The sequence below is a fragment of the Ambystoma mexicanum genome, chromosome 1q (assembly GCF_040938575.1).
Source record: "Ambystoma mexicanum isolate Mex_15411 chromosome 1q, UKY_AmexF1_1, whole genome shotgun sequence".
Lineage (NCBI taxonomy): Eukaryota > Metazoa > Chordata > Amphibia > Caudata > Ambystomatidae > Ambystoma > Ambystoma mexicanum.
Window position 1 is genome coordinate 701,050,699 of NC_090922.1, and position 17,075 is coordinate 701,067,773.

General features: G+C 46.8%; 1 protein-coding gene across 2 annotated transcripts in view; it reads right to left on the bottom strand.

The window, feature by feature from the left end:
* Positions 1 to 17,075, bottom strand: part of KIFAP3 (kinesin associated protein 3) — a 1,278,226-nt gene that overhangs the window by 1,085,230 nt on the left and 175,921 nt on the right. For both annotated transcript variants that reach the window (XM_069641307.1, XM_069641308.1), the window contains one exon: positions 8,999 to 9,097. In XM_069641307.1, the coding sequence (XP_069497408.1) occupies positions 8,999 to 9,097 (99 nt within the window). The remainder of the gene's footprint in view (positions 1 to 8,998; positions 9,098 to 17,075) is intronic.

Genomic DNA, 17,075 nt, shown 5'->3' on the forward strand with positions numbered 1-17,075 from the left:
AAAGAAATATCGCACTTTCATCAATCATTGCAAACTACATTTCATGTGTCGTCCTCAGGCTTTCCCCGATCCCGTGTCGAAGGCAGCCTTTCTTCTCTCCCATTTATCCGGGGTAGCCGCCACATGGGCCAATCCATTGTTGGAAAACAATCACCCTGCGCTTTATGATTTTGAGTTTCTGACCCAAGAGATGGCAAAAGTATTTGACACCAGACACAAAGCACAGTCCAGAGACATGGAACTTCTGGATCTCACGCAGGGTCGATCAACCCTCATAGAGTACATCACGAAGTTCAACCAGTTGTCTGCTGAGACTTCCTGGCCGGAAAATAAAAAGGCTGTGGTATATTACCGGGGTTTATCCGGGGTCATGAAAGATGCCTTGTCTGTTGTACCTACGCTTCCCACTGTATATGCAGATCTGGTAGATCTAACGTTACAACTCGATGCCAGACGAATGGAGCGGCGCGGGGACGGTCCCTCCTCGCTATCTCTGCCATCCACTGCCACTGCCACTGTCACTCCCGAACCCATGCAAATAGGCGGGATCCGCAGCCCCATAACACATGTCGAACGAGAACGCAGGCGTACGGACAATGCCTGTTTTTACTGCGGTCTCCCCGGGCATTTTGTAAAAGAGTGTCCCCGCCGTCCAAAAAATAGACATCCGGGTTTTCAGAAGACTCGCCCCTAAGATCAGAGGTGGGAGCGAGTACTGTCCGGAATACCTCTGAACCTACCTTCGGTCCTTTACGTCCCATTATTGTTCAGGCCGTTTTGAAACATGCCACAGGTTCTCACGCAGTGTCAATAGTGATAGACTCAGGTGCCACAGGCTGCTTCATTGACATAACATTGGCCCGCTCACTGAACCTTCCTTTGGTCGCGAAGAACTGTCCCGAACCAGTCCAGGCGGTGGATGGTTCTTCGCTTACATCTGGTCTGATTCGGCAACAAACAGCCCCATTAGAGTTGATTGTTTAGGAAAACCACAAAGAAACGATATCCTTTGACCTCATTGCCACTCCTCAGTTTGGAGTGATTTTAGGCATTCCTTGGCTAAGACTACACAATCCCCTCATCAACTGGGGGACAGATCAGGTTTTGTTCGAATCTGAAACATGTCAACACTATTGCCTACTGGCAACACCCCAGTTCTCCGGTCCCGCGAGAATCCTGGGTAGCCTCAATTCCATGGCTATAGGAGACCACAACGATCATCACGATACACACACGGTAGGGGCTGTCACGGGTGGGATACCTGCTGTTTACCACGATTTCCTGGCGGTATTTGACAAAAAATCTGCAGAAGGTCTCCCCCCGCATCGATCTTACGATTGTCCTATCGACCTGATTCCTGGTGCATCTATCCCGAAGGGTCGTATCTATTCTCTGACGCAAGTAGAAGAGCAAACCTTGCAGGACGCTATCCAGCAGGCTTTACGGTTAGGGCATATTCGTCCATCGACTTCTCCGGCTGCAAGCCCTATATTCTTTGTTCCGAAAAAAGAAGGGGACCTCCGTCCCTGTGTCGATTATAGGCGCCTAAATGCCGTTACGGTGAAGAACCGTTATCCCATACCTTTGATCACTCCTTTACTAGACAAACTCACCCATGCTACCATTTACACCAAACTTGATCTTCGCGGGGCTTACAATCTCATCCGCATACGTGACGGTGATGAATGGAAAACTGCTTTCTGCTCACGTCAGGGTCTATTTGAGTATACGGTCATGCCCTTTGGACTATGTAACGCCCCGGCTACTTTTCAACATTTCATGGACGATGTTTTCAATGATATCCTGAATACTTATGTGGTTGTTTATCTAGACGACATATTGGTGTTCTCCACCTCCCTTGATGAACACATAACACATGTCAGGGAAGTATTGTCGCGTTTACAGAACAACGCTCTTTATGCCAAACCCGAGAAATGTTTGTTCCACACTAATCTAGTTGAATTCCTGGGGTTCCACATCTCGCCCAAGGGACTCTCTATGAATCAAACCAAGGTTCGGGCGATTGACGAGTGGCCGGTCCCGACAAATCTAAAACAGTTGCAGTCATTTCTGGGTTTCGCAAACTTTTATCGGAGATTCATATCAGGGTTTTCTTCGGTTGTGGCTCCACTCACGGCACTCACTAGCCCTTCTGTTTCTTATGTATGGTCTACGGCTCAACAATCTGCTTTTGAATTATTGAAAACCCTGTTCACCACCGCTCCGGTATTGCAACACCCTGACCCCGACCTTCCGTATATTCTCGAAGCAGACGCCTCTTCTTATGCTTTAGGTGCAGTATTATCCCAGATCTGCCCCACCACCAACCGTTTGCATCCAGTAGCGTTCCATTCTCGCAAATTTACGACTACTGAATCACATTACACGGTGACAGAAAAGGAACTGCTGGCTATTAAGGATGCACTACAGGTCTGGAGACATCACCTCTTAGGTGCCAAACACCAAACCACGGTGTATACTGACCATAAGAATCTCCAGGACCTTGCTTCATTGAAATGCACAAACAGTCGGCAGGTTAGGTGGCATCTTTTCTTTGCCGCATATGATTTTGTGGTCAAACATAGGCCCGGAGTTGGTCACGGTAAAGCCGATGCCCTGTCCCGTTCACCTGGGGGGGAGACTCTTCCTTGTTTTCCGGACAGGAAAGAATCATGTAATTTGTCTGTGCACACCAACTCCTTCCTTGTTGTCAACTATTCGCCAATGGGTCTCTCAGTATCCGCAATCAGTGGCAGAATGGGATCCGGTCATACAGGATGGGCTGCCCTTTGTTCAGGGAGGGAAACTCCTTCTACCCACAAGTGAGACCCGGAACCAAGCGTTGACCTGGTCCCACGACGCTGCCATCAACGGCCACCCCGGACAACTACGCACTTTGGATCTCCTTAAACGATGGTGCTGGTGGCCCAAGATGAAGCGTGACGTGTGTGACTACGTCAATACCTGTGCGGTGTGTGCCCAGGGCAAATCGCGCAGGGGACGGCCCTTGGGTCTTCTCCTCCCTCTCCCCATCCCTCCACGACCTTGGCATACGGTCTCCATGGACCTGGTCACTGACCTTCCTCGCACTCAAGGGTTTGACACTGTTTGGGTCGTAGTCGACTCGTATACCAAGTTTGCACGTTTCATACCTTGTAAAGGGATTCCCTCTGCCCCAGTCTTGGCCAAACACTTCTTCAAACATGTATTTTGTCTTTTCGGATTACCCCATGTGTTAGTCTCTGATCGTGGGTCCCAGTTCACTTCCCGTTTTTGGCGGGCCCTTACCGCTCTGTTAGGCATTGATGCCCGGTTTTCCTCTTCTTATCACCCGGAGAGCGATGGTCAGACTGAAAGGGTCAACCAAACCATGGAACAGTATCTACGTTGCCTAACGCTGCAATATCAGGACACATGGCTCAATTTATTACAGCTTGCAGAGTTTGCCTATAACAATGCTCTACACTCGTCTACTGGTCACTCCCCTTTCTTTTCCCTCTACGGTCAACATCCACGTACCCTTCCCATTCCTGACTTTTCCTCTTCCAGCACCCCCGCAGCATCAGCTTGTGCCCGAGACATTGTATCTGTCCACGCTCAGACTTTGGTCCACTTACGCGAAGCACAGGCTTCCATGAAGGCGGCTGCTGACAGAAAGAGAGCTGTTCCGCCCGTTTACAAGGTTGGGGATAGGGTGTGGCTTTCCACTCGTCATCTACATATCCCCGGCTGCCGCAAGTTGTTGCCCCGATTTGTGGGTCCTTACAGTGTGATTAAGGTGTTGAACCCGGTGGCGTTGCGTCTGGCGGTGCCATCCGCCTGGCGGATCCACCCGGTTTTCCAAGTTTCTCTCCTTAAGCCTTGCCCTGGTCCCACCCGCTTGGGTTCGCCTCCTGCTCCTGTCTCTGTCTCTTCTCCCGACGTTTATGAGGTCCGGGCTATCTTGGGTTCTCGTATCCATAGGGGTGTCCTACAGTATTTAGTGGACTGGTTGGGTTATGGCCCTGAAGATCGGTCGTGGGTTGCTTCCCGGGATGTTCGTGCTCCCCGTTTGTTGGCCCGTTTTCATCGTGACAATCCTTCGAGCCCACGTGGTCGTGGGCCTTTGGGGGGGGGCTCTGTCACGTCCTCCCGACATTTACCCGGCAACATCCGTTCCCATACCCAACACCCACACCAACGGGGAAGACACGGCAGGCGGGATGTACGGAGGGGCAGTACCACCCCTTTCCGCCCATTTCCATGTTGGCGTCTGCCCTGGCGCCTCATCCATGCCCGACGGCACCGTGGTCGCCGGCTCTAGCTCCCGCGTACGGGAGCGATCACGTGACTAGTCACGGGATCGTCTGTAGCCAACGCTGGCGTCCACTTTTGACAACCAATCATGGATGGCGTCCAACCTCACGTGACGCTCCTGTACGTCATGTGATCAGTCATGTGATTATGACTTCCTTTAAAAGGAACCGAGGAGAAACACTCAGTGCTTCACAGCTGTTTCAACCAGAGACCTGTTCGGCTTTACTCCTCGTTCATCTTGCTTCTTTTCTGGATCTTGACCACGGAACGTTATTTGGATTTGATATTGGATCACCCTTTGGCTTTGACGCATTCTTCTGGATCATTGGAACTCTTGACCTACGTCTGATCTTGGGTTTCTGCTCTGGATTATCCTTCTGTTTTGGCGAACTTTTGAACCACAAACTCTTGACTATCACGTTCTGGCTTCAGGTGTGAGTTGGAGGAACTGCAGTACTTTCCAGCCTGCTGTTGGTCTTCCCTCGTTGTCTATTCAGGTCTCCCACCTTTTCCATCATCCCCTGGGTAAGCTGTGTTGGTTATTCTTGATTGCTTACACTGCCATTATTGATCAAAGCAAATCTGATTCTAACCTTTGCCTTACAGCACTCAGGGGTCCTTCCGGTGTTCCCGGTATCCAACAGACGACGCCACTCATCACCTGTGGCCTCAAAGATTGCTAGGGCAGTATACTTTATCTGCTCGAGCGATACTTGGGGACGGAGGTATTCTATAGCTGCACGACCATCAAGGTGGAACACCAGGATCAGAATAGTTTTCATGTGTAGGCTGAAGATGAGATTACGGCATTGGTTTGTCTAGTAAGAGATAAGGTTGAGTAAAGGTAGATACCTAAGGTTTCCGTGTCATTGGATACCTTGATAGTATTGCCATTTGAATTCAGGATCTAGGCTATTGAGTCTGTGGTGGGAGCCAAGGATGAGTAGCTCTGTCTTGTCATCGCTAAAACAGAGCCCATGTTTGGCCATCCAGGCCTGGATGACCCGATAGACATCATTTAGAGCTTTGGAATCAATTGTGTAGTCACCGGTGATAGGGATGAGTATTTGGGTGTTATCAGTGTAGTTAGTGTAGGCGACACCCAAATAGTCAAGAATATCGAAAAGCAGTTTTGTGAACACGTTGTAGAGTGTAGGTGAAAAACAAGATCCTTCAGGGACCCCACATAGGACTGGCAAAGGTGCGGCAGAGGCCATAGGGGAAAAGACTCATAGATCTGTTGGCCAGGAAGGATTTAATCCATGTGGTGGCTTTGTCCGAGAAATGTGCTGCCGATTTCAGATGCTGGCATAAAATTTGATGATTGACCAGATCAAATGCTGCCGATAAGTCTAGCAGTAGTAAGAGGGCCAGTTTGCCTTTATCTTTAAAGTCCTCGATTTGGGTTTTTAAATCGATTAGGGCTGTTTCCCTTCCGTGCTTGGGTCGGAATCCAGATTGTCTAGAGCCGAGGAGTTTATTGGAGTCTAGATAGTCCTGGATCTGCAGGTAGGCACCATGGTTCAAGATTTTAAGTAAAAAGGGAACAGTGGTGATAGGCCTGTAGTTAGTAGGTGTACTCGGGTCTAAGGACGGTTTTTTAAGTAGGGGAATGACCCACACGTCCTTGAGTTTATGAAGGTGGTGATAAACAGTGCCAATTGGTAGGAAGCCTCCTTGATGATGGGAGCTGGGCATGTGTCACCCTGGCAGTTGGAAGGTTTGAGTTTGGTGATGATGTTTACGACCTCTTTAACAGAGCGTTGCTCAAAGTTACAAAGTTTATGGGTGTGAAGTAGAGGGGTGATCTTTCCAGTGGGAATACTCTGCTGTGAGATGACAGGTAAGCTATTTTTGTTGGTATTCATTTTGGCTTGTAGTGTGGTGATTTTGTCAAGGAGTGCTTTTTGTATATTGGAACACCATATGCTATGTTTGCTATAGGTGTCATGAGGGGCAGATGGTGATTTGAGTTATTTAAGTATCTTAAGGAGCTCTTTGGTATTGGATTCAGCTTGAACGATTCAATTATTATAGGTATCTTTTTTAGCTTGGAAAATTGCGTTTTTGTAATTCAGGGATGCTATGATAAGGTTACTACATCAATTCTTGGCTAACAGCGCTTGAAGGAGGGAGACCAGTCTTGAATTATGAACTGTGAGCCTGGGCCTTGAGAACTTTGAGATCCTAAAGAGAAGAAACTGTTTTGTTTGGGTCTAGGTATTCTGCGAATGAGAGTCTTTGTTTTGGAAAGAGACTTTGTTGCAGAAGGCCCTGGTTTATGTCCCGAACTGCATCCTCCAGCTAAAGAAGCCAGAGAGTGTTCTCCAAAACCTCAGTGCGCCATTGTGTTCCATGCTGAAAAGGTGTGCAAGGGAACCCCACTGTTCGGTCATCCTGATACACACTTTCTTGTACACTATTTTCTTTTGCATACACCTTTTTTTATAGCGTAAGGATTGGCAATAGGTTTTTAAGTATAGGCCATTTTGATTTAACAAGACACTACTAGGAATGCGTTATTTTCAATTTGATGGTCGAGCTTGCTCCCATCCTTAGATATACACCCTTGATTTGCATCTCTTGTGTCCGTCTTCACTTGTGATACCATGCCTTCCTTACAATTGACAACCATGGTATTCTTACACATCAAAGTTACTCTGTATTGATTGAGCATTCACCATGAGATACTCTAGTACCTTTTATCTCCCTGTTCTAAAAACAGTCTCTTATGCAAAGAAGACATTTGAGTACTATAATGATCTATGCGTCTAGGCCTAATTGTACTTTGGTAGCAGCTCATCCCACTTCTAAGAGTAAAGCTTGACTGGTCTGCTACATTACCCATTGGGAGAGTTTAGTCCAATTGCGCGGGCACCTGGTAACTTCACTAACGCCTAAATCCTCACACCCCTCACCATAGAGCTCTGGAAAAAGGGATACAGAATGCAAATTGTTCCACATAAATTGGCTATGCTTAAGAACATGTAGCCAAAGAGACCTGCTATATGTAAACTAACTCAAGCATTGTTGGTAGGATGTCTGGCCTTAATCTTCTATAGAGTGATCACAGCTAGTGTTACTTCAAGAATACATCAGTGTGACCATTTTCACATTTGGCATATTAGTCTATTTACACTGCGCACCTACACAAGTTTAATTTTGCAGAGAGCTCTGTCTTTTGATGGAAATGACAAATAGAGAGGGTTCAAAGCAAAATGATTTATATTTATAAGACTGCCTCCATCAAGGTGTTGATCTTCTGGCCGATAGAAATGCACTAATCTGGTCCTTTTAAAAACCCTTAAGCAAAACTGTCCCAATTTTTCTTTGTGCCTCGGGTAAAGGTCATTAACCCACTGGAATGCTAGGAATTTGTAAATTGGAAGTGTAGTAAAGTGCTTTGTGGTAATGAACAAACAAGAGGGTAACAGGCCAAACATGTTGAGTTCACCTGCAGTTTCAGATTTGTCAGAAAGATGCAAATGTAACTCCTGGCCCAAATAGGGTCAGCCTAACTGGGTTTAAATACATGGCGACACCTGTGAAAGTAAAACAAATAAAGACATGCAAAAAAAGAATAGGAAAAATATTGTTTAATCAAAATGTGTTTATGTTTACTATATTGCTATACTTAACGTATGTACCCAGTGACTGTACAATCTCCCATGGAAGACCTTGGCATGCTGAGTTACAAGACAATGGAAGTGGTGAAGATGTGCCATACAGTGTCCCAGCGGTATCAAAGCCCCAGAGAGGATGAGCAGGGCAGCTGGGAAGAGAACAGTAACCTGGGCTGCGTGAGCAGGGTAGCCCTGGAGAAGAGGCGCCGGCAGAGTGCCATACCGAGCGCATACTGCCCTGGCCCCATCCAGGTATGCCAGAGCTTGGGCACGGTGGTGATTAGCAAGTGTGCTAGGAATCCTCAGTCCACATCAGCGGTGTAGCTTTGGTGAAAGAGCTGTCATGTGTACCAGAGTCTGGCTGTGTATTCTACATATGGCCAAGTGGAAAGATCAGTGGTTTCCACCACCCAACGGTGTTCAACGGGGCGGGCGGGTTCCTCAGGGGCCACGTCTGTAATGGTAGTGGTGCGCTTGAAGTGCCAAGCGTCACTATGTGCCCGCTCATCTCGCTGGGGCGGTAGAGTGGAGTGTACATTATATGGTCATTAAAGGTGGCAGTGACAAGAAACTGAGGTGGTAGACCATCTCCTGTTAGGTTATTGTTATGATTGTCCAAAATATCCATTTACTTTAAAGCTAGACTAATAGGGAGATTTGTATTTAGTGATCCCTCCATGGCCTGGTGGCAAAAGCCGGCCGGCCAGGGCACTTTCACCTGGGATACACAACTCCTGGGGTTTGCTTGCGGATTCCACAAAGTGAATTGCAAGTACTTACAATTCACCAGATCAAAAGATTATTACCTCCTCTATGCCGATTATATATGGTGAAAGAGTATGTGTATGCAGCTGAATCATATTTATGTTACTAGTATAGTTGCACTAATGAGAGATCTTATACAAACTAACATTTCTGCATTCATCCACAAAATATGAAGCATTCTCAAGGAACATTTATTTTAGGTTTCTGTTCTAAGTCATTGGATGTGATAAAATTAAGAAAAATATCTGACTATGTTCCAGAGAAGACAGACACACAGTCACTTGGTTAAAATCAACATGTCCTTTTTTTCTTACCTCGGAGTAGCTGTTCCTGTTTAACAACCAGCCCTTGGTACTTCTTGTAGGTCTTCTCGTAGTCTTTCTTAAGACCTTGATTTTCAGGGTCTTCTTCAAGTAATAACTTGGAGTTAAGGTTCATAGATTTTGACAGACCAGACCTTTAAAATCCCAGTATTTCTGTTCATTTTGATGTCCTCCACTACTCATCGGAAAGATTGCTCACATACTATCAGCTTTATGAACATTTCGTGAAGGTTCGGCTCAGCCAGAGTTGCTAATGGACAATTGAAAGTCCTTAATGGACATGGCCTTTTCAAGCAGTCACCTTTAATTAAAAATCATATGTACTGCAGATGGTTAACACGCCGCGAGTGCCACACTGAGAATTCAACCACTCTTGAGATATTTTTCAGGCGCCTATTCTGAGAAAGACAGAAGTAATGTCACCCAGAGAACAACTTTTTCTAATCTGAACACTGACTAGGAATAACTACCAGTATCCGCTAATCTAACATTCAAGTCGTATCGAAGATTATCCTCCTGAAGAACCGCTGCAATATTCAGCGGGTAAACACTTGTTGAGGACAGTGCTTTATTAAGGACATTTAATACCAAATTCCTTTATGTTTGAGGACAATGTATAAAAAAGACAGTTAAGAACAAACAAAAAATACCCCTATGAAATTAAATAACTTTATGAAACACAATAGAGAATCATGACTGCAGGACAGAAAGAAGACTTTGTCAAATTAATGGACATAATTTCATTTGAGTTTAAGTTTGGAAATAATTCACCTCTATGAATTTGAATAGAGGGTTCTCAATAAATACATTATTGGCACAACAATCCTGATCTCTGGCATTCTCTGTGCTGAACTTTTAAATACGGGACAGCCTCAGTATAAGGAGATCAGAGTGTGGCCTTTCACAATCAACTATTTTCTGTTTTTCTAATTAATAACTAATACAGAATCGCTCTAAGTTTCTTTAAGGCTGAGAGTAGCTTAACATTTATGCAGTATACGCAATGTAACTGGGGCAGAATCTGAAATACACAAAAAGATCCGATCAACAAACTTTCCAATAATGTCAACTAATTATTAATACAGAGAAGAAGAGGCAGAGTAACTTTTCTCAAGCCAAAAACAACACAGTAATTCAAATATGCCAACAGACATAACATCTTTGAAAAATCTATTTGAACACCTAGAATTAATACAAAAAAGAGAATTAGCACGCTGGTGGGAAATAAAGACCATGGAAACATATCTGGAAGTAGGAAGGATCCCAAGGGGATTACACATTTGCATTTTTCCATCTTTTGAGGAAGACGATATTACAGGTTTCAGAGAATGGGAAGATCTCATCACCAATACCTCAAAAGAAATGATGTTTAGACTTATCAATAATGGCAAAAAGGAACATGATAAACTAATAAAGGAAATTGACAATACCAAACAACAAATTGAAATTCTTAATCTCCCAGAGGCACATTTAAAAATTACCAAATATCTCTTAAGGTTCACCAAAGAACTGAAACTGAAAAAACAAAAGAAATTTTACTGTGACGAAATGAATTATTAATTCAAAAGGGTTTACACTTTTCAACGACCATCCTCTGCAAGAACCTACAAACCCAAAATCAAACCAACGCCACCAGTTTCTCTACCCCCATCTACTACTCCACAATCCTCTGACATTGAATCATCAAGTAATACAGACCAAGAAAGAATACCAGCACCAACAACACCTAGCAAAGTAACCAATGATAGCTGTTCTTTTTTAGAAGAATACATACAATACAAAAGAACTAGTTACTCTTACCTTGTAACGTTCTTTCGATGGGATGTTCCTCCGACGTATTCCTTATCTTAGATATAAATCCTTCAGCTTTGCTGGCCTCGGAAAATTTTTTCGCCAGAGGGCGCTGCGCGTCGATGATCGCCGAGTCGATGACCCTCGACGGCCTCCGTGCCGACGTCGACGTCATCCTGCCTATAAAGGCCGCGCGCAGCGTCCGTTGCTCAGTTCCGTTTTGTAGTCCCCAGTAATGTTTTTGGATTAGACTAATCACCTTGAAGGAGCATAGGCTGCAAACCCACAGGAAGTCATACTGCGGGGATGGATGGGAGGGTCGATAAGGAATACGTCGGAGGAACATCCCATCGAAAGAACGTTACAAGGTAAGAGTAACTAGTTCTTCGAAGGGATTGTGTCCTCCGACGTATTCCTTATCTTAGATAGACTCCCATAGCAGTGGTATTGTGACTGGAGGCGGGAGTAATAAAAGTTATGTTACCCTTCCAGAATGGACAGAGTGTAACACAGCCTTGCCGAATCTAGTTTCTTGACTAGAGGAGGAATCCAGGCTATAGAATTTGGTAAATGTATGTGCGGACGACCATGTGGCAGCCGCACATATATCTCGAATTGGCACCCCTCTTTGAAGGGCTGAGGATGTTGCGATACCCCTGGTAGAATGAGCCCTTAGATTTTGAGGAGGCTCCTTTCCTGCCAATTTGTAGCATTCCAGAATGGCTAAAATAATCCATCTGGAGATGGTTTGTTTTGTTATTGGAAGGCCCAACTTATGTCCTGCATAACCTACAAAGAGTTGGTCTGCTTGTCTGATCTTAGCCAATCTGCTGATATAGAAGCTCAAGGCTCGCTTAGGGTCCAGCCTGTGCAGTCTCTCTTCCTCCTTCCCCGGATGAGGAGGAGGGTAGAAAGAAGGTAATATAATCTTCTGAGTGATGTGAAACTCCGAGACTACCTTCGGGAGGAAGTTAGGCTTCACCTGAAGAACAACTTTGTCCTTGTAAAAGATTGTATGTGGAGGTTTACACGATAAGGCTTGCAACTCGCTAACCCTTCTAGCAGATGTCAATGCTATTAGCAAAACAGTTTTGAGGGTGAGAAGCTTCAATGAACAAGAGTGTAGTGGTTCAAAAGGGGCACCCTTTAGGAAGTTTAAAATTAGGTTTAAATCCCATAAGGGAACTTGAAAAGGTTTCGGGGGATAAACATTAGTTAATCCTTTTAGGTATTGTATTACCAATGGAATTTTGAAGTATGAAGGCTCCTCTGCAGTGCGCTTAAAGATTGATAGCGCTGCGAGATAGCCCTTAATTGTGCCAACCTGTAGGCCTGAATTAGCCAGGTAAAGTAAGAATGACAACACCATAGGTGTACCACAAGAAAAGGGTTCAATATTCTTTTCTCTGCACCAGCTGCAAAATTTGTTCCAACGGCAGCGGTATAGAGTTTTAGTTGCCGGCCTTCTGGCCGAAAGCAACACCTCCATAACATCATCCGGAAGGTCCCAATCCTTGTACCTCAACCTTTCAGACACCAAGCGTGAAGGTTGAGGGTCTTGATGGCTGGATGGAGAACCTGACCTTCCTTCTGCGAGAGAAGATCCTCTCTGTATGGCAGTCGAATTGGAGGGCAGATGGACATGTCTAGAAGGTCCGGGTACCACGTTCTCCTGGCCCAATCCGGGGCAATTAGGATCATGGTCTTCCGAAACCTTCTCAACCTCCTGATCATTTGAGGAATGACAGGGACCGGAGGGAACGCGTACAGAAGTGGGAACTCCCAGTCCACTACGAACGCATCTCCTAGAGCTCCTCTCGGGGGAAATTCCCTTGAGCAAAATCTGTCGCACTTCCTGTTGATACTGGTGGCGAACAGATCCACTTGAGGGGTTCCCCAAAGGGCGAAGATCTCTTGAAGGACTTCCTGAGCTATCTCCCACTCGTGAGAGACTGTGCTCTGCCTGCTCAGAGCGTCCGCTGTCAAGTTCTTCTCTCCGGCTAGGTGAATTGCCGATAGAGAGATTCCTTCCTGAATTGCCCAAAACCAGAGCTGCATCGCCTCTCTGCACAGTGGTAGTGAGCCTACGCCTCCTCTTTTGTTGAGGTAGTGCATGGCCACTGTATTGTCCGTCATTATTAGGACGTTTCTTCCCCGTACAGACGGCAGAAAAGCCTTCAGCGCTAGTCTGATGGCTCTCAGCTCCAACAGGTTGATATGTAGTCTGGACTCCGATGGAGACCAACGACCGCTGATGGTCAAGTCGTTGGCGTGAGCTCCCCACCCCGTGAGTGAGGCATCCGTGACTACTGTTATCTCCGGCCATGGTTGCCAAAACATTTCTCCTTTCAGGATGTTCTCCCGACAGGCCCACCACTGAAGGTCTCGGGCTACTTTGACCGGGATCCGAAGGAGATCTGTCATCCTTCCTGAGAATTGTGACCACTGAGTTCTCAGTGCCCACTGGAGGGATCTCATTCTCAGGCGAGCCTCCGGCACGAGGAATATGCAGGATGCCATGAGGCCTAGCAACCTCAGAAAGTCGTAGGCTGGGAGATATTGGGCATTCTGAAATCTGATGACCATCTGCAGAATATCTCGAGCCCTCACCTCTGGTGGCAAGGCTTTTCCCAGGGAAGTGTCCAGGACTGCTCCAATGAATTGGAGTCTCTGTGATGGTATCATCTGTGACTTCTTTAAATTGAGGGAGAAGCCCAGCTTGTGAAGGAAGTGGCAAACATAATCTAGTTGTCTCTGAGCCTGTTCCGAAGATACAGCTCTGATCAACCAATCGTCTAGGTAAGGGTAGACATGAATCCCTTCCCTCCTTAGACTTGCAGCCACAACCGACATTAGCTTGGTAAAGACCCTCGGGGCGGAGGTTAGCCCAAATGGCAGAACTCGAAATTGATAATGAGAGCTGCCAATTGCGAACCTCAGGTATCTCCTGTGCCTGGGATGGATCGGCACATGGAAATAAGCGTCCTGGAGGTCTAGAGATACCAACCAGTCCTGAAGCTGGAGGGCCTGAAGGATCTGAGAGAGAGTCACCATCTTGAACTTGTCCTTTCGGAGGAATTTGTTCAATTCCCGTAAGTCTAAGATGGGTCTCAGTCCTCCGTCCTTCTTCGGTATTATGAAGTAGGGGGAGTACCAACCCTTGTTCCTTTCCGCTACAGGTACCAGTTCTATGGCACCTTTCTCTAGCAGGTCTAAAACCTCCTGCAAGAGGAGCGGATCTGGAAGCTTCAAAGGGTTGTTCCCCGGTGGATGACTCTGAGGGATATGTAGGAAGGGCAGGCAGTAACCTTGGGCTACTGTCTCCAGAGCCCAAGCATCTGACGTAATAGCCTGCCATTCCGTCAGATGGTGAGTTAACCTGCCCCCTACTGGTGTTCTGTGAGGGGAGACCTCAGAGTGGTTTTGAAGCGGCTGATGCAGTTGCCGAAGGTAAAGTGGCTCCTGCTCCTGCGGGTGCGGCTTTCTTTCCCCTACCCCGTCCACCACGGGTAAATCTTCCTTGGCCTCTTTGAGCCGGTCGTCCCCTGCCCCTTCCATATGAGGAATAGTAACGAAAGGACCGTCCTCTCCACGATGATCCCGAAGGACGAAAGGTATTCTGACGGATAGCAGCTCCCAATGACTTGGCTGCTGCCTTGGACGTTTGCAGTTTCTCCAAACTGTCATCCGCCTTCTTTCCAAAGAGGGTAGAACCGTCAAAGGGCATATTCAAAAGCCTGGTCTGCACGTCAGAGGCAAAACCAGACTTCCTCAACCACGCATGCCTGCGGATTGTGGTACTTGCCGCCATGGCCCTGCTGATACTGTCAGCAGAATCTAGGCCAGTTTGTAGGGTCTCGCACATCGCATCTTTACCATCCCTGATGATGTTTAAAAATGCGTCCCTTTCCTCTCCTTCTTGGAGGCAGTCAGCCGCTGATGAAGCGCACTCCCAAAGGGTGTGGCTGAACCTAGCGAGCGTACAGGTCGCGTTAATAGACTTTAACGCCATGCTACAGGCAGAAAAAACCTTCTTAGCCATGGCATCATATTTTTTGTCATCCCTATCCTGCGGAGCAGTGGGGTATGCAGATGTGCTGCCTGATGAGGTTGCAGCCTGTACAACCAAGCTCTCAGGAGTAGGGTGTTTTGACAAATATTCAGGGTCAGAACTAGCCACCCTGTATTTTGTTGACAGTTTTTTATTTACTGCCGGGATAATTTCTGGCGTTTCCCAGTTTGTCAAAATCCTTCTCTGTAGAGCAGAGTGAAATGGAACCACAGGATCCTCCTGTGGGCCCTTGTCCAGTATGTCAGTGAGATCATCCTGCTGAAAGGCAGGAGAAGGTGCAGACCAACCCATAAATTCTATGATTCTAGACATCAGAGCTCTATATGGAGTCTCCGCATGTTCTCCTGGGTCTGGTTTGATAAATTCTGCTTCAGGAGAAGTGTCCAAGCCACTAGCTTCCTGAAGTGCATCCTGAAGATTTTTTAATCTTCCTTCCTCAGAGGCGAAAGTCTCTGGCTCTGGTGATGTGGTCCTCTGTAAATCAATATCTTGGTCTGAATCCTCCCTTTCCTCAAAAATCGAGGTTAAAGGGGGATACATTGGTTTTTGGAATGGTATAAACCCCATTTCCAATGCAGAAGGAGCCATCATCACAGGCCTTGAAAACGTCGATGTCGTCGACACCGACGTGAAAGTACTCGAAGGCGCCGTGAAAAGCGTCGAGAAATGTGTACTAGGCCTCGAAGAACTCGAAAGGATCGGAGTCTTGCTCGAGAACGACGTCGACGTTCTCGGCGTCGAGTCGGAGGTCTTTTGTCTAACCGTTGGCTGTGGAGTAGCCGTGGTTCTTTCCTTCACCGGCGTCGATATCGGCGTCGACGTCGGCGTCGACTCGATCGACTGATGCGCCGATGAATCCTTCGACAACGGCGTCGATGGCGCCGACCTCTGTTTCGAAGGAGTTTTCGACGATGGCGTCGATGATGCTTTATCTCCCGATGGCTCGAGGCGCTTTCGGGTTGACTTTTCCGCCGGGTACTGCGACTCGCGGCGTTTAGATTTTTTGGGTTTTTTACCCGGGGTATCACCCTCAGCTGTCTTCGAGGGGGACGAGGCCGCTTTCTCGAAGACGCTTAGCATCTTTTTCCTGAATTCCTCCCACTCAGCTTGCGAGCTGCGTTTTGTGGGGCAATGAACTCTCTCAGGAGAACTCGACGAAGATGACGAAGTGGATCTCCTACGTCTCTTCTTCGAGTGTCTCGATGTCGACGAGTGGTGGGAGCCACTTCGTGATCTAGATCGAGAGTGTTTTTTTATGGTGAGGAGACGAACGTCTCGACTCTACCGAAGAAGCTTTCGAGGAAGTTAAAGTTGACCTACCTCTCTCGAGCTTCCCCCTACGCTCCTTCAAGGCTTTCGCCGTCATGGAAAGGCATTCCTCACACTCCGAACTCTGGTGCGTGATTCCCAGACACCACAAACAGACCCTGTGAGGGTCCGTCAACGACATTTTCTTCCCGCAGTCTCGGCACTTTTTGAAACCGGACCGAGGGGTCGTCGGGTCGGAGGAGGATGCCATCGATATCGAGGTAAATAGTAGTTATTATATACGTTATCTTGACGAGAACTGAGCAACGGTGTTCCGAGGCACAACGAAGCGCGGAAAAACGGAACTGAGCAACGGACGCTGCGCGCGGCCTTTATAGGCAGGATGACGTCGACGTCGGCACGGAGGCCGTCGAGGGTCATCGACTCGGCGATCATCGACGCGCAGCGCCCTCTGGCGAAAAAATTTTCCGAGGCCAGCAAAGCTGAAGGATTTATATCTAAGATAAGGAATACGTCGGAGGACACAATCCCTTCGAAATACCAGATTGAATCCACCCAACAGTCATCAACCAGGGAGGGGCAAAACCAGCCGCGCTGTAGCTCACAACAAGTTCAGAAGGAATAAAGACGAGATCAAAAAATGCTATCAGCAGCAAGAAAACTTAATTGTCAATCTAACAGATTTAACATTATCAGTTCATCTAAAATCAGCCCTAAACAAAGGAGTCTCCTTCAGCCCGTCCACCACATCAGACTACTTCAACATGAATGCAGACCTGTTCAGGTTTTGCAGAAGACTAAAACTCACTGAACCCATATCTCAAATCATTGATACCCATTTTCAACCACTTGTCACAGGATTGGCATCATAAATTAAAGATACAAAACATGCAATTCAACAGCTCTAATCAGTCATCTGGGAGGAAGAATTTAGAT